The 22918-nt window shown below is 39.6% G+C and overlaps 1 protein-coding gene across 1 annotated transcript; it reads right to left on the reverse strand.

Annotated features, from left to right (window-relative positions):
• Nucleotides 1–200: 200 nt before the first annotated feature.
• PSMA8 (proteasome 20S subunit alpha 8) lies at nucleotides 201–22918 on the reverse strand. Its single transcript, XM_002697717.6, has 7 exons — nucleotides 22720–22918; nucleotides 13970–14096; nucleotides 12295–12419; nucleotides 9344–9466; nucleotides 4193–4312; nucleotides 4008–4070; nucleotides 201–1924 (listed from the first exon to the last, which is right to left on the reverse strand). Exons 1-7 carry the CDS (start codon nucleotides 22819–22821, stop codon nucleotides 1832–1834), a joined length of 753 nt encoding a protein of 250 aa, XP_002697763.1. The 5' UTR covers nucleotides 22822–22918; the 3' UTR covers nucleotides 201–1831.

Here is a 22918-nt window from a genome sequence, read left to right on the forward strand (position 1 = left end):
AATGAGTCGTTATGAAACATACAGTGTGGAGAATATAATCAACAACCATGTAATATCTGTGTGGTGGCATATTGTAAGCAGACTTAGGGTGATCAGTTTGAAATGGTAGAAGTATCAAATCAATATTGTGTAGCAAGAACTAACGTACTATTGTAGTTCAATTATACTTCTAAAACAAACTGACTTCACTCACTCATAAGAAGAGATCAGATTTGTGTTTATTGGAAGCAGGAATTGGAGGAAGGGGCAACTGGATCAAGGCAGTCAAAAAGGCACAAACTTCCAGTTATAAGATACATAAATACTATGTCTATAATGTACAATGTGATAAATATATAATTCATACTGCTGTTATTTATGAAAGTTCTGAAGAGTAAATCATGAGTTCTCTACAAGACAAAGGTATTTTTGTGCTTCTTTCATTTTTTATCTATGTGAGATGTTCACAAAACTTGGAAGTCCACTAAAACTTAATGTGACAATCACTTCTTAATGTATATAAATCAAATCATTATGCTGTATGCCTTAAAACATACCATGTTGCATATCAACTACCTGCATGCTTCATTCGTGGCCGACTCTTTGTGACTCCATGGACTGTAGCCCACCAGGCTCCTCTGTCCATGGGATTCTCTAGGCAAGAATACTGGAGGGGGTTGCCATTTCCTTCTCCAGGGCATCTTCCTGACCCAGAGATTGAACCCACGTCTCTTCCGTCTCCTGAATTGGGAAGCGGGTTGTTTACCACTAGCACCACCTGGGAAGCCCATAATACATAATCAGAATCTCTGTTTTTACATGAAAGTTGCTCAGTCGTGTCCGACTCTTTGCGACCCCGTGGACTATAACAGTCCATGGAATTCTCCAGGCCAAAATACTAGAGTGGGTTGCCGTTCTCTTCTCCAGGGGATCTTCCCAGCCCAAGGATCAAACCCAGGTCTCCCACATTGCAGGTGGATTCTTTACCAGCAGAGCCACGCAGGAAGCCCTTATCAATTATATCTCAATAAAATTGGAAGAAATAATAAAGTATACTGGAGGATGTGTAGGCTCACGCAGATGCTCCACCATTTTGTTGTGCAAGGGTCTTGAGCACTGGCAGGTTTCGGTGTTCACAAGGGGCCGGCACCAACGGATGACTGTACTGCAACGTGTAAGATCAATATGACAACACGTGCAGTTTGCTACAGTTCCGTCCAGCTTTGCAACCCCATGGACTGTGGTCCACCAGGCTCCTCTGTCCATGGGATTCTCCAGGCAAGAATACTGGAGTGGGTTGCCGTGCCCTCCTCCAGGGGATCTTCCCAACCCAGGGACTGAACCCAGGTCTCTTTCATCTCCTGAATTCACAGGCATGTTCTTTACCACTGCCTGGGAAGCTCACTTAAAAATAAGGCATTGACAAAATTTTGGCACTTCACCAACACAAGGATGTTTTTACCTAGAAATGCAACTCAATATTATATTCAGTTTATTTTGGAATAGTTATCTCTACCTGACAGTCAATGCTGGAATAGCACCAAATTATTTTTTAATTAAAACATTTTTAATTGAATTTGCATATATGAAAAAAGTAACATACTGAGAAAGTTATAAAATATAGTCTCAGGCTTATGTAAAGTCATGACTGCTTTCAACAATTACTGAACTCTTTTTAAAAAAATCTTCATAATCATGTTTGTTTGTCATAGATGAATGCCACAAGTATGACATTCTCAACACATGTAACTACTAAATGTAATGTTGCATATTAACTTATTTCCTTTAAAATTTCACTAAGCAATTCTGAGTACAAGGACATATTAAAATATCCCAGTGTTTCTCCTAAGAATTAGGTGGTCTTCTTTGATTTTTTCTTCTCTGCTTCTTCTTTTTCCTTTTCTATTTCATTTACTTGTAATTCAATTTCTTTGGCACTAAACATCTGAAAAGAAAAAATTTTAAAAAGCAAATTTCAATTATAGCAACAATTTCTTAACTATAATGCCGATGAATCCAATTATATTTTATAATTTTATTTTTTATAGCTTTATATCTTATAACTTCAAGTACATGATGAAATATTTCAGAATTAGCTTAATTATAACAATTATGGACAAAATCAGAACTCTACAACATTTCCACTATCATTGTGCTAAAATAAAAAGCCAGGAAATACATATTGGGTTCCATATCTTATATATGGATATAATTCTGAACACATTTGAATGCAAAGCTTATTCTATTCATGAAAAAATAACTGATTACTGAATTCCCACCCCCATCCCAATGTGATTCTCATGAGGGTTTGTTTATTTTATCAGCTCCTGGACTAGCCAAAGAGGTAGGAAAATGATGATTTTCATGGTGCTTTGTTTATAACTCCCAAACTAAGTAGAGAACATAACAACGTACATACATATGTATGTCGTGGGGCTGGAGAGCTGACTCTGGAGTCAGTGGTTCTGTGTCCCTGTGGTTTTGGCACAGCTGTCCCTGAGTCCTGGAAGCAGAGGTGACAATCTGCCCCATACCATCTCCATACTCTGCTCGGCACCCTGGTTGTTTATGTGGAGCCCCACAGAGGGAGCCCCACAGAGGCAGCCCCAGTCCTCGTGTCCCCACTTCTCTTATTCACTGAAACTTGCTCCTGCCTTGTCCTTGCATCCCTACCCACTGGTGTCAAAACAACAACAAAACTCCAAAAACCAAAACCCCTGCTCCACACAGCACTGATTTTAACACTATTTCCCCTTGAAATAGTTTCCTTAACACAAAAGAAAGGGTATACGTAAAATACTGCTGTAGGGCACATTTTTCATATAGTTTCCCATGCAAGTGCTTTTGTACACTCTCAGCTAAAGACCTAGCTGGCACACAGTGTGAAGCTCTACCTAATGAACAGTCAGTCACATTTCAAATGCTCTTTACCAATGAGTTCTCTATCACAATGTTTGGAACAATTTATTGCAGTGCTCTGGACAATTTACTTTGTGGTCCAGCAGTTTTAACACACAATGGCTGACTAAAGGTGTACAACTAATAATGCTAGACTTGATATAAAGAAATATGGAAAGATGACCACAATTGGATATTAAAATGCAAGTCTTACAGAAGCTTAAGGCACTCAGAAGTGAAAAGTAGAGAAAACAGATAAAAACCAGTAGGCAATCAAAAAAAGGTGGTTTTTTAACATAATGAAGGATAACATTATGTTAGAAGCCTAGAGGGCCAACAATTATATAAATGGCAGCTGAATGACACTGGAAGCTAATCTTGATTTCAGATCTACAAAGACAGCAAGAGGGACTGTGGCTATATGGTGCCAGGAATGAATCTCCACAGGGAATACGGTACGCTGACCCTATATGGGACGGACTCAGTAGGGATTCCTAATTATAAGAACATGTACTGACTGCGGTTCGGTTCAGTTCAGTTCAGTTCAGTCGCTCAGTCGTGTCTGACTCTTTGCGACCCCATGAATCGCAGCACGCCAGGCCTCCCTGTCCATCACCAACTCCCGGAGTTCACTCAGACTCACATCCATCAGATCGGTGATGCCATCCAGCCATCTCATCCTCTGTCGTCCCCTTCTCCTCCTGCCCCCAATCCCTCCCAGCATCAGAGTCTTTTCCAATGAGTCAACTCTTCACATGAGGTGGCCAAAGTATTGGAGTTTCAGCTTTAGCATCATTCCTTCCAAAGAAATCCCAGGGCTGATCTCCTTCAGAATGGACTGGTTGGATCTCCTTGCAGTCCAAGGGACTCTCAAGAGTAGGGTAGCCTATACATAGATCTCAGCACCCCTAGGACTTCACAGAGGGCTAGGCAGAGATAACTGCTTGTGTAGTAAGCATGTACAGATTAGTGACAGCCCACAGAAACAAAACAGAATTCATCATAGTGTCAATGGATGCTAAGGGAGGTTTCAGGCTTGTAATAGATTCACAGGTGTCAGCAACATACTAAATTTTTTTGTCAAAAGGCCTTATACTATAGGTCTTTTTCCTCTTTGGTTAATGACTTACCTTCAAAGGTTGGTTTCTTCTTATTATAGCAAGTTCAATGTTTTTTCCACCAGACTGGACAACCTAATGTAAAACAAGTGCAAGTTTAGAATTACTCCAGGAAAGTCTGTGTTTTAATAAGCAACTGAATGGGGGGAGGGGGGGAATCCCATGATTTTCTGTATATGCTTTATTAGATCACTTACTTCCAGCAAAGCTCTTATTGCTAATTTGATAGCTTCATTGTCATTTGCTATGGCATCTTCTGTGTAATTCTTTTCCAGAAATTCTCGGACAGTTTTGGCACTTCGACCTATTGCATTTGCCTTGAAAGATAGAAGATAATTATTAATACCACTGCAATATGAATGAATTTATGGTTACTAAGTAAAGTTTAGGGGTTTAGAGTTTATTCCACTATTACTTAGCATAATTACTAAGTGAAAATTGTAGTTTGAAGATTTAGGGAACATTTCAACAGCTCATTTGATTTACTACATGAATAATCTGAGATAATGGCATGACTTATTTTCAGATACACCAATGCCTTGTCCTGGCCAGTGCTTTCTATTCCGTTAACGGTTCCCAAGTCCTTAGTAGTCAAAAAATATTGAAAGAGTTGAAACTCGAAAAGATGTAAAGAGGAAAGGATATACAACTGCAATATGATGCAAAAAGAAAAATAAAAGGGCATCAGTGTGAAGAAGAAAAGTGTTTCTTTGAACAGGACTGTGCATCATTTTATCTCCTCTGACTGTAAGCAAGAAGGGCTGCTTCTGTTCCATTCCCCATTTTTCTTTGTTCTTCAGAAATTTTCAGCAGATGAAAGGAAGTGGCAAAAGCATCTCCCTGGCTGCATGACTACAGGTAATATATAGCCTGTTCTTTCCATTCAGTGTAACTATCCAGATGAGTACTAGTGATGATAATGATAACAACAGTAATTTTTATTAACAGAACACTTAATGTGCCAGGCACTATGTTAAGCATTTTAAACAGATTATCTCATCTTAACCATCACAAAAACAATTAAAAAGATACTATTACTAACTTTAATTCATGAAGGAAGAAATGAAGGGTTGAAAAGGTTAAAAGAGCCGACAATTTGGACTGGATGACTTTGCTGTGGTGGGGGCGCTATTCTGTGCATTGCAGGATGTTTCACAGTCTCTATCCACTAGTTCAGTTCAGTCGCTCAGTCATGTCCAACTCTTTGCAACCCCATGGACTGCAGCACACTGGGCTTCCCTGTCCATCACCAACACCCGGAGCTTGCTCAAACTCATGTCCGTTGAGTTGGTGATGCTATCCAACCATCTCATCCTCTGTTGTCCCCTTCTTCTCCTTCCTTCAGTCTTTCCCAGCATCAGGGTCTTTTCCAGTGAGTCAGTTCTTAGCATCAGGTGGCGCAAGTATTAGAGCTTCAGCTCCAGCGTCAGTCCTTCCAATGAATATTCAGGACTGATTTCCTTGAGGATTGACTGGTTTGATCTCCTTGCAGTCCAAGGGACTCTCCAGAGTCTTCAACACCACAGTTCAGAAGAATCATTTCTTCGGCGCTCAGCTTTCTATTCACTAGATGCCAGTTGTATCCCCTACCTCAGTGATGACAACCAAATGTGCCTTGAGATATTGTCATATGTCCCTATGCTGGGACAGAATCACCCCTATTTGTGAACCGCTGGCTTAGGTAATCTTGCCCAAGATCATATAGTGGGTAAGCAGAAGATATGAGCTTTGAAACCAAGTAGACCAAATCATCAATCTGAGCTTTGAGCTCTATACAACTGTGCTGCCACATGCCCTTCTGCTGTGATGGCTCCAGAGAGTGAAAAGAACCAGCAGAAAGGCCCATCCTTTCACTGAAGGGTTCTGGCTGCAAATAGGGAATGTCCCAGTTCTAACTGGTATGTACTATGGTTACTGAAAAGAGATTGCAAAGGAGATTTTTAGGAAGTGAGTATGAAAACATACCTTTTGTACTACATGAACATATAGTTCTGCAGGAAATCAGTCCTGAATATTCATTCAAAAGACTGATGCTAAAGCTGAAACTCTAATACTTTGGCCACAAAATGCGAAGAACTGACTCTGATGCTGGGAAAGATTGAAAGCGGGAGGAGTAGGGGACAAAAGAGGATGAGACGGTTGGATGGCATCACCGACCCAATGGACATGAGTTTGATTAAACTCTGGGAGTTGGTGATGGACAGGGAGGCCTGGTGTGCAGCAGTCCATGCGGTCACAAAGAGTCGGACACGACTGAGCAACTGAACTGAACTTCGCAGAACTTTTACCATACCTTTATATTTCAGAAGATTAAAATAAATAGCTATGAAATTTTAAATCGGAGTTTGTGGCCTTGAAATTTCATTAAGATCAAAGAGAAACCCTTCGGCCTGGTGTGACTTCGGAGTTTATTAGCTTGAAGTTTGCTTTGGTCAGCTAACTGGCTGCCTCCTGGAGAGGAAGTACATAAAGTAGTGGTTTATCCAGAAATCTCACTGAGCCTTTAAAAGTCACCTTGTAAATGCCTGGTGACTTTCCTGTCCACTGCTTCCAATAGCTGATGTCAAAATTCTTTACCCTCTAACCTATTTGACTGGTTTCCTAAAATCTAGCTGCTTCTTACCACACTTATAACTCCACCCTCCCTCCAACCCCATTACCCACTTGAGCTCATTTCAACAGACTCTTGATGGTTTTGCAATGTTTTTCCTGCCTGCCTGTCCAGATTAATGATGATTTTCTGTGGCAAAGAATATTAGCTGCCAACCCCAGTATTCATTCTTCCTCTGTGACAGAACTCCAGGCAATGTGCCTGCTGAAAAATGTCATGTCCTACCCTCTGTTACCAAAAGGAATATACAAGTGGAAGTAACTGGATGAACCTTCTAGAAATCTCTGCTGCCTATAATGCAGACATGTTGGCTGGAGGTCTAGTAACTACCTCGGGAGCATGAGAAAAGACTAAGATAATAAAAGAGACAAACACCAGTAACTGCCTACTTCAACCTTCTCATTATGCAGGAAAGATAAATCCTTACGTGTTAAGGATCATCACGTCCCTGTGGTTAGGAGCTGAGAACAGTAATTCACAAATAGACCTCTGAGTGGATCCTGGGATGTGCTGCCCTACTCCCCCTCAGAAATGAAAGCCTTATTCCTCCAGCTGCTGGCAGTGCTAACGGCACATGGCCTTCACCTCTTAACTTTCTTTGAGAGGTGCCTTTGTTAGCAAGAGCTATCTCGCTTAAGGTCTTGTACTGTCCAGAGGTGGACAAATCCAACGACTGACTGATGAAGAGCTATTAATGCCCAGATCCCCCATCCCAACTTGAAACAACTCTGAAGAGCTATCCCTGCCCCAGGGCTTCCCACAGGATGATGAGGCCTTTACGGAGATTCCACTGCAGCCCCACTTTTCCCTCAGCCTCATCTGTTCCCTTCAACAAATGCTAGTCCCCAAAGCACTTACTAAAAATGATGGTTAAATGGCCTTTAATGATGGTTAAATGGTATTTTCCAAAGAATACCAGTGTGGAGAGAGGATCTATGATAAAAGGGTTCCAAATTAAAGTAATCTTGGGGACTACTTAAACTGTTTCTAGAATATTTACAATGCCTTTTAGAACATGCAGAACTTAAGAAAATTTATTAAATTTCTTTAGAAAAACATCTCCCCACATTAATTAGCCTTAAACAGCTTAACTTACATATATTAACATCCAAAGAAATACACTTTGAGAAACACTGTTCTGAAGTATACAACATACTAACTTTGTTCCTGTTTAAAGTATTACCAACACAGCAAAAAACTTGGCCTTATAAGCTTATCACCATCACTCTATCCAGGCTGTTCTTGCCAAGGTCACCAATGACCTGCATGTTGCCAAATTCAATCATAGCACAGCGGTTTTCTTATTTGATTTATCAGTGGTGCTGACTTGGCTGATCAACTCTTCTTGGAATCCTGTTTTCACTCGGGATCCAGGATATTACTCTCTGGGTTCTCCTCCTTTACAGAGTAGGCTGGATCTATCCCTACCTTTCACTGGCCGACACCCCTGATCTAAATCTGATTTCACTTATTATTAAGAGTCCCCTAAATCATGGCTCAGTAGGTAAAGAATCCACCTGCAATGTAGGAGACGCAGGTAGACGCAAGTTTGATCCCTGGGTAGGAAAGATTTCCCTGGAGGAGGGCATGGCAACAACCCACTCCAGTATTCTTGCCTGGAGAATCCCATGGACAGAGGAGCCTGGTGGGCTACAGTCCATGGGGTCGCACAGAGCTGGACAGGACTGAAGTGACTGAGCATGCATACAACTTGCTTGCCTGCTTCCGCCCTACAATCTATTCTCAATGAGAGATACTTTTGAAATATAAATCAGATCATGTTACTCTAATGTGCAAAAATCTCTACTATCTATTTCACATGTCCTCTAACCATACCTTGTAAGACTACAACCTAGCACTGCAAAGTGTTGTCATTACACAGTGATGACACAGCCGTTCTCAGCAGTCCACAGTACCATCTTACCAGGATGTGTGGTGTACTAGGTCAGAGTAAGAAACAACAAAACACAGAAACAAACAAAAAAGAAAACAGAGAAACTTGACCTTATGTTTAACAAAGTGCCAGAGGGCACACCCCTAAATAAAAATAAAACCACAAGAATTTACTCCACATTGAAAGGCTGGATATCAGAATGTATATACTATAGAGAGAATCATCTGGCTTGAGGGAAGTAGCATGAAGTAGAGGACAGAACCCTGCACTAAGAAGCAGGAGACCCTGAGTTCTAATTCCAGTCTTGCTATTAACTAGTGGTGAAAACTTAAAAAGTCACTTAACTCCTGAGTATTACTTCAAACGTATAGAATAAAAAAGTTTCCAAGATTTTTTGTTATAGATGATTTTTTTAAGTTGCATAATGCTTCCTTCAACCAAAATCTTATAAGAAAGTGCAATACATAGAATCAGTGAAATGAGGATGACACGGTGTACATGTGTGCGCGCATGCTCGCACTATTTACACCCTCCCACCTCCACCACCTGGCCTTACAACACCACAGCAAAGCAGTTTCAGACCCAGATGATAAATAAACTTGCCAACAATTAAGCAATCTCCATTATTTTCCTAACTGACTTTGAAATAAAAATGCTTCTCAGCAGTTGTTGTTTAGTCGCTAAGTTGTGTCCAACTCTGCGACCTGGACTGCAGCATGCCAGGCCTCCCTGTTCTTCACTATCTCCCAGAGTTTGCTCAAACTCATGTCCACTGAGCCGGTGATGCTATCCAACAAGTATAACCCTCAAATTCTAAAAGACATGAACAAATTCCTGACTCACCTTCCAAGCATGATAAGTACCAGAGGGATCAGTCTGGTATAATCTTGGGATACCATCATCATCAAAACCTACAATCAAGGCAGATATACCAAAAGGCCTTCGTCCATTGCTCTGAGTATATTTCTGAAAAATAAAATGTTTTCTTGACTACTCTCTGTATGAGGCCAAAGAAAGGACAACACTATTACTTAACACATAACAATTTCTAATATAAAGTATTCCTGATAAAATTATCTTTTATTAATTTCTATTTTGTATAACTTCAAGATCCTCTTGCTGAACTTTTCTGTAGTAACCTCAATCCATGATGAAAATTTTAAAAAGTAAATACTGACAGTCTTGTAAAATGAAATCATAAGTTTCTTATGTATGGTCTCAAATTTGTTTTCCTGTTGCCTTATGTAAGTTTGGTAGCATAACTAGACTGTAACCATTTTCCTATTGCAGAGAACTGTGCTTGTCAGGTCATTTCGGTTCTCAACAAAGTTGATTTCAGTGAGCTGTGCGAAGCACGGCCTTGGTTTCATTGTGAGGGACACTGTTGTTATTATCAAGTATTCTTACTTGATACTATTATTATCAAGTATATTCTGTTCAGTATGCTCTTATCTCTACATAAAAATCCAACTAAGACATTTCTTTCAGTCTCAAAACAAGAAACTTCTGTTGAAGAAAAAGCATGTTTTTTCCTGACAATGGGGCACTGGAAACCAGTTTTATCTTTTTACTTTGGTGCTAGGAACTTTCTAAATTTGTGTCCTAGGGAGTGATTCTGAGACTGGCATCCACAGAAGTTGTGCAGAGAGGCAGCCATGGTAGAAAACTCAGGACCACATTTGTAGGCAACTGTATGAAGTCTGGCCTGTATTTAGACTAGCTTTCTTCTTGGACTTGTCTACATAATTTTTAAAAAAATTTTAATGTTATTATATATATATATTTACAAGCCACTTTAAATTTGGCGTTTTTTTGTTTGATTTTTCTTCAGCCATGCCATACAACTTGTGGGATCTTAGCTCAAAATACCTGCACCCCCAAGCAGTGGAAGCCTGAGTTGTAATCACTGGATTGCCAGGGAATTTCCAAAGCCACTTTAGATTTAGTTGCAACATAAACTCTGAAAGAATAGGGTTTGTCTTTTTTCTCTGTTATTCCCTAAAGTTCCTAGTTCACACGTAGGTATGAAGTAGATGTTTTGTAAACATACCTTAAAGGAAAGAAACTTTTACTTTGTTTGCTTAAGCAACCACTTTGTTTTGTTTTGGCCATGCCGAGAGGCATGTGAGATCTTAGTTCCCCCACCAGGGATCGAAGCTGCATCCCCAGTGTGAAAAAGAAACACGTGCACAAGGGTAAAATCATTTAAAAGAACAAAAGTTGTACATGAGGATAACTTCTGTTCCAGAGCCTCAGGCTTCTCGGTAGCAACGCCACTGTTACAGATTCACAATGCGTGTCTCTATAAATGTTCCATGCATAATAGTTTTTATATTTCCAAAAGAAAACCTAAAAACCTTAACTGGGAACCTTGTGTACACAATCTTCTCTACCTTGGCTTTTGGTGAGTACCTTTTAACTTGGGAAAATCAAAGCAATGAAGAAAGAAAAACAGAACAATATAAAAATGTTAAACTTTGTTGAAACGAATTAAATTCTAAAAAAAAAAAAATAGGGCCATTTCTTGTAAGTATGAAATTTAAAAATGTAGTATCTAGAATATATAGAACCTATAAAAAAAATCTCTATGTAAAAACAAATAGTAAAATTCATCCCAGGAAATATTCTAAATTCTTTAAGTGTACTATATATATTGCAACTCAACAAACATTGTAATGTTAATTTTATAAATAAGGAAATTGAGGCAAAACAGGCTAAATGATTTGCCCAGGGCATTAACTAGGAAGTAGCAAAGCCAGGACTTAAACCCCACATTTCTCGCTCCTGGGAGCAAATTCTTAACTGCCAGAGTGCCTGTCAAAAGAAAAGACAGTTTACACTAGGAGAAATGAAAATAGCAAACAAACATGTGGGGAAAAAATTGACCTCACTACTAATTATAAAATACAAATTAAAACAACTGTTACAATGCTATGCTATACTTATTTGCAAAATAAAAGAAAAATGAAAAACCCAATGCTGATGATTCTTTAGGGAAATATTTAGGTACTGCTAGTTGTACGATAAAAATTTGTTCAATCTTTTTAGAAAGCAATTTAGCTACATATAACAAGAGTCTTAAAACTAATTACAACCTTTAATCTAGGAATCCCAGACTGAAAATTAATTTAACAATATAACTCAAAAAAGAAAAAACTGTGACCAAGATAGAATAATGTTATTAAAGTAGCAGATTGAAAGAGAAAGGCAGAAAGAGGGAGTGAGGGAGGGAAGGAGAAAAGGAAAGAAGAACCTGGAGCAACCTAAATCATCAGGAGACGGCAATTAGAAACAGTACTATATAGTTAGGATGGTGAGTGTAAGAACTATGCTGCTGTGGATAAATAGCAAAGAAAATGATAATAAATGAAGCAATATTTATATGCATCATGATTATACTAAAGATCAAATCATGTATCTACACATGGATTCAGAAGACATAATTTCTAAACCTGATCAGTTGTGTTTAGCTTTGTAGATGAAAGAATCAGGTATTTCTGTGGAAAACTTTAAAAATGGTGTCTTACTGCTACATCTCTGAACTACAGAAATCTCCTTAAAAGGTCACTCTTTTTTTTTTTTAATATTTAATTCTCAGAATTGATACTGATTGAGATTTCTAGTGATCAAATCAATCCACTCCACTGGAATAAGAATCTGAATATGAAATGAGAAATAATAAGGAATTTAGTACATTTTAACAGACTGAATGGTTGGAGTGACTAGTATTCCCATGATAGGACCCATCATGGTGGAAAAAAGAACACTTGAAATCTGTTGGAATACTGGCTTACCTGCTTTAAGGTTGCTATGAAGCGAGTTATATATTCTACAGTGACTGGGTCCTCAACTGTAAGCTTATGACTCTGACATTCCACACGAGCTTTGTTTATTACTACTCTTGCATCAGCAGTCAGGCCTATAAAAACAGTCAAAGAATAATGAAGTCTTCCTCATTAAAAGTGTTTTGGCCACCATGCTATTTTTCCTGTAACATTCTTTGTTTTTTCCAATATATGTCCATAATAAAGAATTTATGAAGTAGAGTATCACTCATCCTAAGTTGCTTTGTTTCCTTCATTTGATCCATTGTTATTTACTTTTTAAAGAAAATTGTTTTAAATAATATTTAAACAGGAAGGTTAAGTAACCTATTTCCCAAAGATCAGGATGGTTTAATTTACAGTAGCTGGTTTGATTATTAGGTTTTATTAAATTAAAAAAAAAAACTCTGTAGTCAAATTTTAAAAGCTTTTTTGAGACAGTATCAGTGGCAGATTTGTTCAAAAGCTGACCATCTATCCTGATTCCAGAACCAAGCTACTTATTACCTAAACATAAACTAAGTTGGATTTCTTCTTATGAAAACAACGAAACTTCATTATCAAACACGAACTCAATCTGCTTTCAACATGACCGTGACATGCCGCTTGTCAGCTTTTTGTCTAAGATTAGGGGTTTGAAAATGAAGAACATTAAAACAGAAAAAGAAGGGCATTTGCTGGCAGTCGAATGGCGAGGACTCTGGCATGTCCATTGCTGAGGGCCTGGGTTCGACTCCTGGTCAGGAACTAGGATACCACAAGGTTAGAGCCAAAAACCAAGAAAGAAGGAAAGAAAAAACTTCATCTTGCTTTTATCGCATCAAAACATCATGTGATGAATTCTTAACACTTCTAGGAGGAGATAGAAGATGTTTCTATCAAAATGACCAAAAACTTAAATGGATTCAAATGATTACAAACATTTCTATTGAAGACTTTATGGCATTTGACCTTTTCATCACCATTTACTTTCTTTCTCCACTCTCTTAATATCATATTGCTCAAAAAACTCATTCACAAAATCTCTGAAACAGCCGTTTCTCACATAACCAATCAGTCTTCGGCAGTCACAAACTCTTGTTTCCCTTCCACACCATTTCAAAATGTGTTTCTATAAACCTGGAAGAATGGTTAGTTCCTGAAGATAGTTAACAGTAACCAACAAAGCAGCAGCTGTCAGAACATGCCACTGTTGAGAACCACTCTAACACTCAGGAGTAGGGTATGAATTATAATCAGACACTCAGTTAAAGAGAAAAATTGATTCTTTTCTCTTTGCAAAGGTTATCTGAGAGAAAGAAATGGTGATACATTGACTTAGCTTACCCTATAGGCTAAAAGCTTCACTCCATTTAAAAATATGATAGGAGATGTTGAAGTACAGTATTTCTTTACATTGTAAATATTGATATGATCCAAAACTATAGAAAAATAAAAGTATCATATGTAGAAAACTCATTGTCAGAAATCTTGGTTTATAGAGTTGTGACTTTCCCAAAAAATATAAGACATACTATTTATGTTTAATGAGAAATGTATATTTATGAAGTATATTTATGAAGTATGTATATTATGTAACAGCTACCGTGGGGCCAGCTGTGTTACATCAACATACTCTGCATCATTACTGTAGGCCCACAAGTACCTGCAAAAGCCATGCAGACATGGTCATCAAGGGCACAAATCTTCCTCACAGTTCTTTCATCTTGAAGCTTGGCAACGGATTTTTTTTCGACCCCGAGCACAACTATATTGGTACCTCGAATTCCAACCTGTTGAGTCATTATAAAAAAGAATGAGCTGGCCATTTTAACGCCTATAATCAAATTATTCTAACAAATGACTTACAGGAAAAGGCTTTTCTTTAAACCTTCAGTATAAAAGAGAAAAACAGACATCTAAGAAAAATAAAACACACAAGTATAGGCTTACAGAAAGTCTATTTCCTAAACTCAAAGCAAATAGGTATAAACTAGAAGAACACACCACCAGTGCTGAAACTACATGACTGTCCTAATCTCAGACACCTAAGGGAGTACTATCTAAAAACAGGACAATGTTCACCCAAATGAAAGAAGATGCTGGGAACACATGACCATTTCTTGTAAAATGGGCAGTACCAGTACTGGTGGTAGTAGAAGCAGTCTAGAAGGTCAAGTAGATAAAATCCTGAAAGCCCTTTCAAACATCTCACAGGAGGGATAAGGATTAGGGCCCAGAGCAGACAGTTTGGCAGCTTTTTATAAAACAGGCAATTAACATACAATCTAGTAATTGTACACCTGGGAGATTTTATCAGAGAAATAAAAGCATGTTGACACAAAAGCCTGCTATGAATGTACCTTTATTCATAAAAACTCCAAACTGGAAACAAATGTTCTCCAATACATGAAGAGTTAATTAAACACTATGGTACATGCATACCATGGAACACTACTTGCAATAAAACAGATACATGCAACAACTTGGATGAAACTCAAGGGAAGAAAGCAAATCCCCAAAGTTTCATACTGTATGATGTCATTTCAATAACGTTTTGAAGTTACAAAATTTTACACATGAAGGACAGATGAATGCTGCCAGGGATTAGGGCCATCGATAGGTCAGTTTGGCAGGGAAGGTAAATAAAGAGTTGGGTATGGTTAAGTAAGAGCAACATATGGAATTGTGGAGCTGGAAATGGTTAGTATCTTGACTGTGGATACAGACAGGAATGTACACAGGCAAATGAGTCCAAGGCAAATTGGAGAATTTGGAATAAAACATCAACATCGATATCCTGGTTGTGACACTGTACCAGTTTACAAAATGTTAGTATTGGCAGAAAATGCAGAAAGTATACTAGGAACCCCTATGTTTTATTTCTTCCAACTGCATGTGAATCTACAATGATCTCAGTAGAAATTACATTTAAAATTACTCCACTGGAGACAGGAAAAAGTCAGGAAAGATTAAACAGACTGGAAAAATGTTGATAATTACTGGTGCTGCGTAATGGGTATACAGAAGTTAATTATACTGTTCCCTCTATGTCTTTGTAAATGTAAAATATTCCATAATAAAAAGTTTAAAATAAATCAAATAAAGCCAAAAACAAATAAACTTCAGCTTTCTCTCCAGGGTTTTTCTCACCAACATCTGAAGTGAGTGAAGTCGCTCAGTTGTGTCCGACTCTTTGCAATTCCATGGACTAGGGCCTACCAGGCTCCTCCATCCATGGGATTTTCAGGCAAGAATACTGGAGTGGGTTGCCATTTCCTTCTCCAGGAGATCTTTCCAACCCAGGGATCGAACCCAGGTCTCCTGCGTTGTAGGCAGACACTTTACTGTCTCAGCCACCAGGGAAGTCCGTTGTGGCTTCCCTTATGGGCTTCCCTAGTGGCTTAGCTGGTAAAGAATCCGCCTGCAATGAGGGAGACCTGGGTTTGACCCCTGGTTTGGGAAGATCCCCTGGAGAAGGAAAAGGCTACCCACTCCAGTATTCTGGCCTGGAGAATTCCATGGATTGTATAGTTCATGGGATTGCAAAGTCAGACAAAACTGAGCAACTTTCACCAACATTTGAACACATGGCTAAATCTCTCTTATTTTAAACAAAATATTAAAGACCACTTTATTTCAATTCTGCCTCTCTCTCTTAACCCTTTCAAGGCTAAATACTGTCATCAACTCTTAGTTTGTACAGCAACCTGCTTTCCACCCCACTCCTCCCAGTGTTTAGCCAAGGTGGACTACTCATAGGTCATTAAGGTCCCTTATGGCTTTAGTCTATCCTCTACACAGTCTGTAGTCTATATTTTGTTTTCTTGAGTGAAGAAGGGTACTTAAGAAAACTCATTTGCTTGACCTTCAACATAGGTTTTAAGCTGAGGAGAGAAAGGATACACTTTAAAATTAGTATTTCCGAGCCTAGATCAGTCTCTTGATTTCCAAACATGTATATTCAGCTGTAGGTCAGAAATCTGGACAATTTAGCTAAGTTCAGTCTCTCACAAGGCTGCAACCAAGCTGTCACCCAAGGCTGCACTCATCTCCTGGCTCATGGGGGAGAATCTTTACAAGCTTACTCACAAGGTTGTTAACAAGATTCAGTTCCTTGTGGATTGCTGGACTAAGGACCTCAGTTCCACACTGGGTTTTGCTCCATACTGGGTTTTTAACAAAAACGTTTCCCTCAGTTCCTTGCTATACAGAACCCTCCATACGACAAATCACAACATGCCAACTGGGCTTCACCAGGGTAAGCAAGCAAGAGGCTGAAGTAAGTCACCATCTGAAACCCAACATGTGAAGTGACGTTCCATCACCTTTCCCATCCCATTCCTTAGAAGCCACCCACTAGGTTTAGCTCACATACAGGGAGAAGGTTACTTGAAGGAATGAACACCAGAAGCTGGGGATCATTAAAGGCCATTTTGGAGGCTGCTTACTACAGATCCTACAAGCATGTCAATTACTGCTTCAGATTGCCTTAAAAAAAAAAAAAAGCAGTGCCATATACCAAGAGACTAAATCCAGAAACAGAGGCACCTTCTCTGACTCCTCCCTCTTCAATACCTTTTCTCCTTCCTCAACCCCCAAAACCATCCAAATAATCATCCAACGTATCAACAATACCATGGAATTTTCTCCAGAATCTGCCGTGTGTCCCTTTTTGCCCCAACCCTAGTAACACCTCCTATCGTCTTTCATCTGGGCTACTCCCATCGACTCCTATGAGGTTTCCCCACTTCCTTGATTTCATCTAATCCACTGACCATGATGCAGTCTGAGAAATCTTTGAAAAATAAAAATATGAAGAAAAAAAGAAAAGAAAATCGGAATGTTGCACTCCCCCACTTAAAACTTGTATTAGTAGGGAACATTTCTCACTAGGCAAACCAAGATAACACAGAAGTAAACTTGGGACAAAAGGATCTAGGGACTGTAATATTTACTTCTGTATTATCAGCTTTCTGCTCTCTTAATGCAGACATGCTTTATCTGTTCAGGAAAAAAAAAATGGGAACCCTGGACTCATATCCCAATAGTTCTCCCAGAGGAAAAAAGCTACCAGTATCTCTAGCTAGAAAAGTCCTGCTCTATGGACTTATACTGGCTAGATTTCTGTCCCTTGCTTATTGCAGGAGGACAGAAACTACGAATGACATTTCTTGGGTCATGTGAGTACCTCTTTGGTGAGACAAATGGAGTCTGTTATTAGAAAGGCAGAACAATAATAGCCACATCAAAACCCTTCAAGCCTTCTTATTCCCTTAAAAGCATTCCACAGTCTGGCTCCTGTTTCTGGCTTCACCTCTTCCCATTTTTCCATTGCTTCAGCAATCCTGAATGTCTTTCAGTTTGTGAACCACAGTTGTATTTTCCTACTTGGTCTTGTCACGTTAGTTCTTTTTGTCTATAATACTCTCTTTCCCCTTCCACTTTTTCATCTGGCTAACTTCATCTTTCAGGTGTCTACATAAATATTACATACTTCCTCATAGGGACCATGGACCTAGGACCTAATACCTAGAGTTCCCACAATGCCTCATAATCTCCCATTATAATACTTAGACAGGCCTTGTTAGGACTATAGACTCACCGTTATCCAACATCCCTGCTAGACAGCAAGCTCTCTGAGGCCAAAGACTGAGTCTCTTTTGTCCACTGTGAAACCAGTGGCCCTCGCACCACATCTGGCAGGTGTAAGTGTTAAACAAAAATGTCTTTAAATAGTAAATGGAAGTGCTGGAAGAACTACAGACAAAATTGAAGGATAAAGAGAAAACAAAGGGATAGTAAAGAAGAATAACTACCATTTACTAAGTACTTGCTGTGAACCAGACACTGCAAGATGGTGAACACATATTATTGCCTCAATTCAATTCTCAAATCAACTCTATGAAGCAGGCACTATTTTGATGCCTATTTTACTATTTAAAAAACTGAAGCTTAGAGAAGTTAATTGCCTTATATGATACATATCTAGCTTCCACATTTAAGATGTTGACATAATTAATATACCAACATTTATGGAATAAATCACATGGTGCAACACAAAGCGCAAAGGCTGTGGAAGCAGAGAAACTAAAGTGAGGGTATGGACTCTGACTTTCTGGCTGGGTACCCTTACCAAGTTATGGAAGCTTCTGAATCACAGCTCCCACAGACATTAAAAAGGGGATTAAACACTGTTCTTAATGGTGGCTCAGTGGTAAAGAATCCACCTGCCAACACAGAAGATGCAGGAGATGCAGGTTCCATCCCTGGGTTGGGAAGACCCCCTAGAGTAGGAAATGGCAACCCATTCCAGTATTCTTGCTTGAAAAATTCCATGGAGAGAGGAGGCTGGCGGGTTACAGTCCATGGGGTAGCAAAGAGTTGGACGTGACTGATCAATTGAGCATACGGTATAAGACAATGTACACGACATATGTGGGGGAAAATGAGTATTACTTAAAATGGTAGTTTACTTCTTTCTCAGCTCCTCCACTGTATATCCTGCAGTAGAAACACAAAAGGCATTACACCATTTAAATTCTCGAAAGTGAAAGTTGCTCAGTTGTGTCCGACTCTTTGTGACTCCACGGACTACACAATCCATGGAATTCTCCAGGCCAGAATACTGTTGTGGGTAGCCTTTTCTTTCTCCAGGGGGTCTTCCCAACCCAGGGATCGAATCCAGGTCTCCCACATTGCAGGCGGATTCTTTACCAGCTGAGCCACAAGGGAAGCCCAAGCATACTGGAGTGGGTAGTCTATCTTTTCTCCAGCAGATCTTCCCAACCCAGGAATCAAACCAGAGTCTCCTGCATTGCAGGTGGATTCTTTACCAAGGTCTTACTATCCAGTTGAAGTGAGAAGACTATTAAGAATATCTGACATTAAAGAGAGTATGAGGCCAAATGTTCTGTGCTTAGGCGCTCAGTTGTGTCTGACTCTTTACGACCCCATGGACTATAGCCCACTAGGTTCATCTGTTCATGGGGATTCTCCAGGCAAGAAAACTGGAGTGGGTTGCCATGCCCTCCTCCAGGGAATCTTCCCATCCCAGGGGTTGAAACCAGGTCTCCCACACTGCAGGAAAATTCTTCACCAACTGAGCCACCAGGGAAGCCCATGAGGCCAAATAATAAATACTATACACTGTTCTGTAGTACAGATGATAAATTCAGAGAACCAAGAGATCCATGATGACTGGAGTGGATCAGAGATGGCTCCACAAAGGAGAGAAATATGCAGAGATTCTTAGAGAATAAGATGGAGAGTGACAGAGGTGTTTTCTGCTCTCCCCACCTACAAGGGCAGAAGCATATATTGGTAAAACCACAAAGCTGCACCCTTAATTAAAGTGGATCATGGAAGACTTTGATGGCCAGACTGTGGATCTGGGGTTTGATAAAGTAGGAAATATGGAGCCAATAACAGTTTGGGGTCAGAGAAAGGACAGAATGAAGAACGATAATAAATCCTATCATTTCCATGGGAATACTGTGAGGGGTTCATTTTTTTCCTTTCCTAAAAAGAAAGGTATTACCTCTCTAAAATGTTATTCAAACATATTTTTCATTTATATAAAAAGGGAACTAAGGAAAAAGAAAACAGGCCTCTTGCCTCACTTCATTCTGTAAGATAATCATCAAGAAGAAAGCAGAACCCAGGGTCTCTAGTTGCAGCCCATATAACTTTTGTATTACTAAATAATATCACATCTTCATATTGGTCAAAACTGGCCAACCCTGGCTTATTTAAAACTCATCATATCAACTGTCATTTACAGACAGAATCTTCTGTGACATATCTTAATAAAAAGTGCCATTATAAACTTTACCCCCACGTGACAGGTCATAGCACCCTAAAGGAAACACAACGAATAACTCCATACAAAGATGCAAATTATAATCCAGAATCCTGAGACAAAACTGTCTCCTCCTCGCAATGTATCTTTAAAAATGCCCACTATAGGTATTTTTATATCCTTACCCTTTTACAGCTCATTACAAAGGAACTATCAATCAGTTCTATAGCATTCTTAAAACATTTTAAATAGCCAATGCGGTTTCTTATTACACCTCAGTCTTCTCCCATTACTCCCTTTATTTTAGGCTCTAAAACTGGGGCATTATTTTCTAACCATATGCTTCACGCCATGCTGGGGATTATATAACTTCTTGTTTTTATCAAAATGGTACCCCTTTGGTTTAAGCTACATCAGACTTTTCTTAAATTTACAATTCTAAAAGAATTACTTACAAAACAGAAGTAAAACTAGAGGGCCCAATTAAATAGAAAAATACTTTTAAAATGATGATAAGATTCCTTCTAGTGTTATTTTTTTTACCACTTCACATTTGATAGATTTATAATAAAAGTGAATTATTTCCTTCCATAACTAGGTTGGTATGGAAAGCGAGAGAAAATATAGACATTGCTAGACTTAGAAATGCACTGTGTATTCTCATAGCTGGTGTCTCCTTTTCCAAGATACACAACAAACATGCTCATGAAATTCGAAAGATTTTAAAACATCAAATCCTCCTGAACCCAATGGCTAGGATTTGGAAGATTTGGGGTAACAGATTTTTGGTCACCAGGCCATTTTTGTCCTTTTTAGTTTTTATAAATCACTAAGATTATTAAACGTAATTAAACCTTGGCAGGAGTACTACTGCTACCCTGAGTATTTGAAAGTTTTTCAGAAATGTGGATATATCAATTTAAAGGAGGGTATACTCCAAAATCACTGCAGATGGTGACTGCAGCCATGAAATTAAAAGACACTTACTCCTTGGAAGGAAAGTTATGACCAACCTAGATAGCATATTCAAAAGCAGAGACATTACTTTGCCAACAAAGGTCCGTCTAGTCAAGGCTATGGTTTTTCCTGTGATTATGTATGGATGTGAGAGTTGGACTGTGAAGAAGGCTGAGCGCCGAAGAATTGATGCTTTTGAACTGTGGTGTTGGAGAAGACTTTTGAGAGTCCCTTGAACTGCAGGGAGATTCAACCAGTCCATTCTGAAGGAGATCAGCCCTGGGATTTCTTTGGAAGGAATGATGCTAAAGCTGAAACTCTAGTACTTTGGCCACCTCATGCGAAGAGTTGACTCATTGGAAAAGACTCTGATGCTGGGAGGGATTGGGGGCAGGAGGAGAAGGGGACGCCAGAGGATGAGATGGCTGGATGGCATCACTGACTCGACCGACATGAGTCTGAGTGAACTCCGGGAGTTGGTGATGGACAGGGAGGCCTGGTGTGCTGCGATTCATGGGGTCGCAAAGAGTCGGACATGACTGAGCAACTGATCTGATCTGATCTGATACTCTCCTTTGTAACAACCAAACCAAAAGTGGGAAATGGCCAAAGAGTGGAGATTCTTGGGGGCTTAAAAATCTCTAGATGGCCGCTAAATACTCAGGAGTAAATTTTTGAACAAACATTTTTAACAGGTGAAAATGTTTGAGTAGGTTAGCCATTTCAACAGTTTTTCTCCACAAGATTTAATTTCACATCGATTTAGGCCACATTTCATTGACAGACATATTCAATTTTTGATTTTTACTGTAATTGTTACTTTTCCACGTGTCTGCCAAATCCTGAGGAAGTGAGTAGTGTGCATTCAGGTAGGATGCTACAGGCTGAAAGAAGTCTTTTCTTTCCTAACTGTCAGACACAGCATTAATCTCTCTTCCACAAGACAGACAGGCACCGAAGGAGAAATATGGTATGACATCCCTTATATGTGGAATCTAAAAAGAAATGATACAAATGAACTTACAGAACAGAAAGATACAGACTTAGAGAACGAATTAATGTTTGGCGGGGAAAGGAAAGGATAGTTAGGGAGTTTGGGAAGGTCACTGTACACACTGCTATTTGCAAAACGGATAACCAACAAGGACCTGTTATACACCACATGGAACTCAATGTTATGTGCCAGCCTCCATGGATGGTGGGGGCGGGGGCGGTTTAGGTGAGAACCGATGCATGTATACGCATGACTGAGTCCCTCTGCTGTCCACCTGAAGATACCACAACATTGTTAATCCCCTATACCTCAATACAAAATAAAAAGCTTGAAGTTTGGGGGGGAAAAAAGTCTCTTCTACAGTCAAGGCTACAAAACACTCCCCCCCACCCCCACCCCAGACCCGCTTCGCCCCAGGTACATGTCTATGGCGACTGTTAATGGCAGTTGCAACAACGGAAACCTAAGAAATCTACCAACTTTTAACTCCGCTGTTTCCAACCCTAGTTTCAGAAACACCTCCCTTGATACAGAAAGGAGGCAATTTTCACACGTAGGGGACTCTTTTCCGGTCCCCCCATATCCAGCGATGGGCTGGGACGGTGGAGTAATCAAGGCCTGACACAAGGCAGGGGCCGATGGCTAAGAAAAGTTGCTCTCTCACCGCGGTGGAGCCTTTCTTTACTGCTTCCTGGGCATATTCCACTTGAAATAGGTGTCCATCCGGGGAGAAGACAGTGATCGCCCGGTCATACCGAGACGCCATCGCACACCACTACCCCTATTCCAGCTGAGCCCCCCCACACACTATCACAGCCGAGGAGCGGCAGGGCCTGTGGCCACGTGCTATCCGGAAGTGCTTA

Source organism: Bos taurus, chromosome 24 (assembly GCF_002263795.3).
Source record: "Bos taurus isolate L1 Dominette 01449 registration number 42190680 breed Hereford chromosome 24, ARS-UCD2.0, whole genome shotgun sequence".
NCBI lineage: Eukaryota > Metazoa > Chordata > Mammalia > Artiodactyla > Bovidae > Bos > Bos taurus.

What these genes read in the sequence shown, in the direction of transcription:
- PSMA8 (XM_002697717.6), bottom strand. Translation starts at nt 22,821, where the DNA reads ATGGCGTCTCGGTATGACCGGGCGATCACTGTCTTCTCCCCGGATGGA. An exon ending in TAAAGAAAGGCTCCACCGCG is followed by an intron (nt 14,097 to 22,719) that starts GTGAGAGAGCAA and finishes ATGACTCAACAG; the next exon opens with GTTGGAATTCGAGGTACCAA. An exon ending in CAATAAGAGCTTTGCTGGAA is followed by an intron (nt 4,071 to 4,192) that starts GTAAGTGATCTA and finishes GTTTTACATTAG; the next exon opens with GTTGTCCAGTCTGGTGGAAA.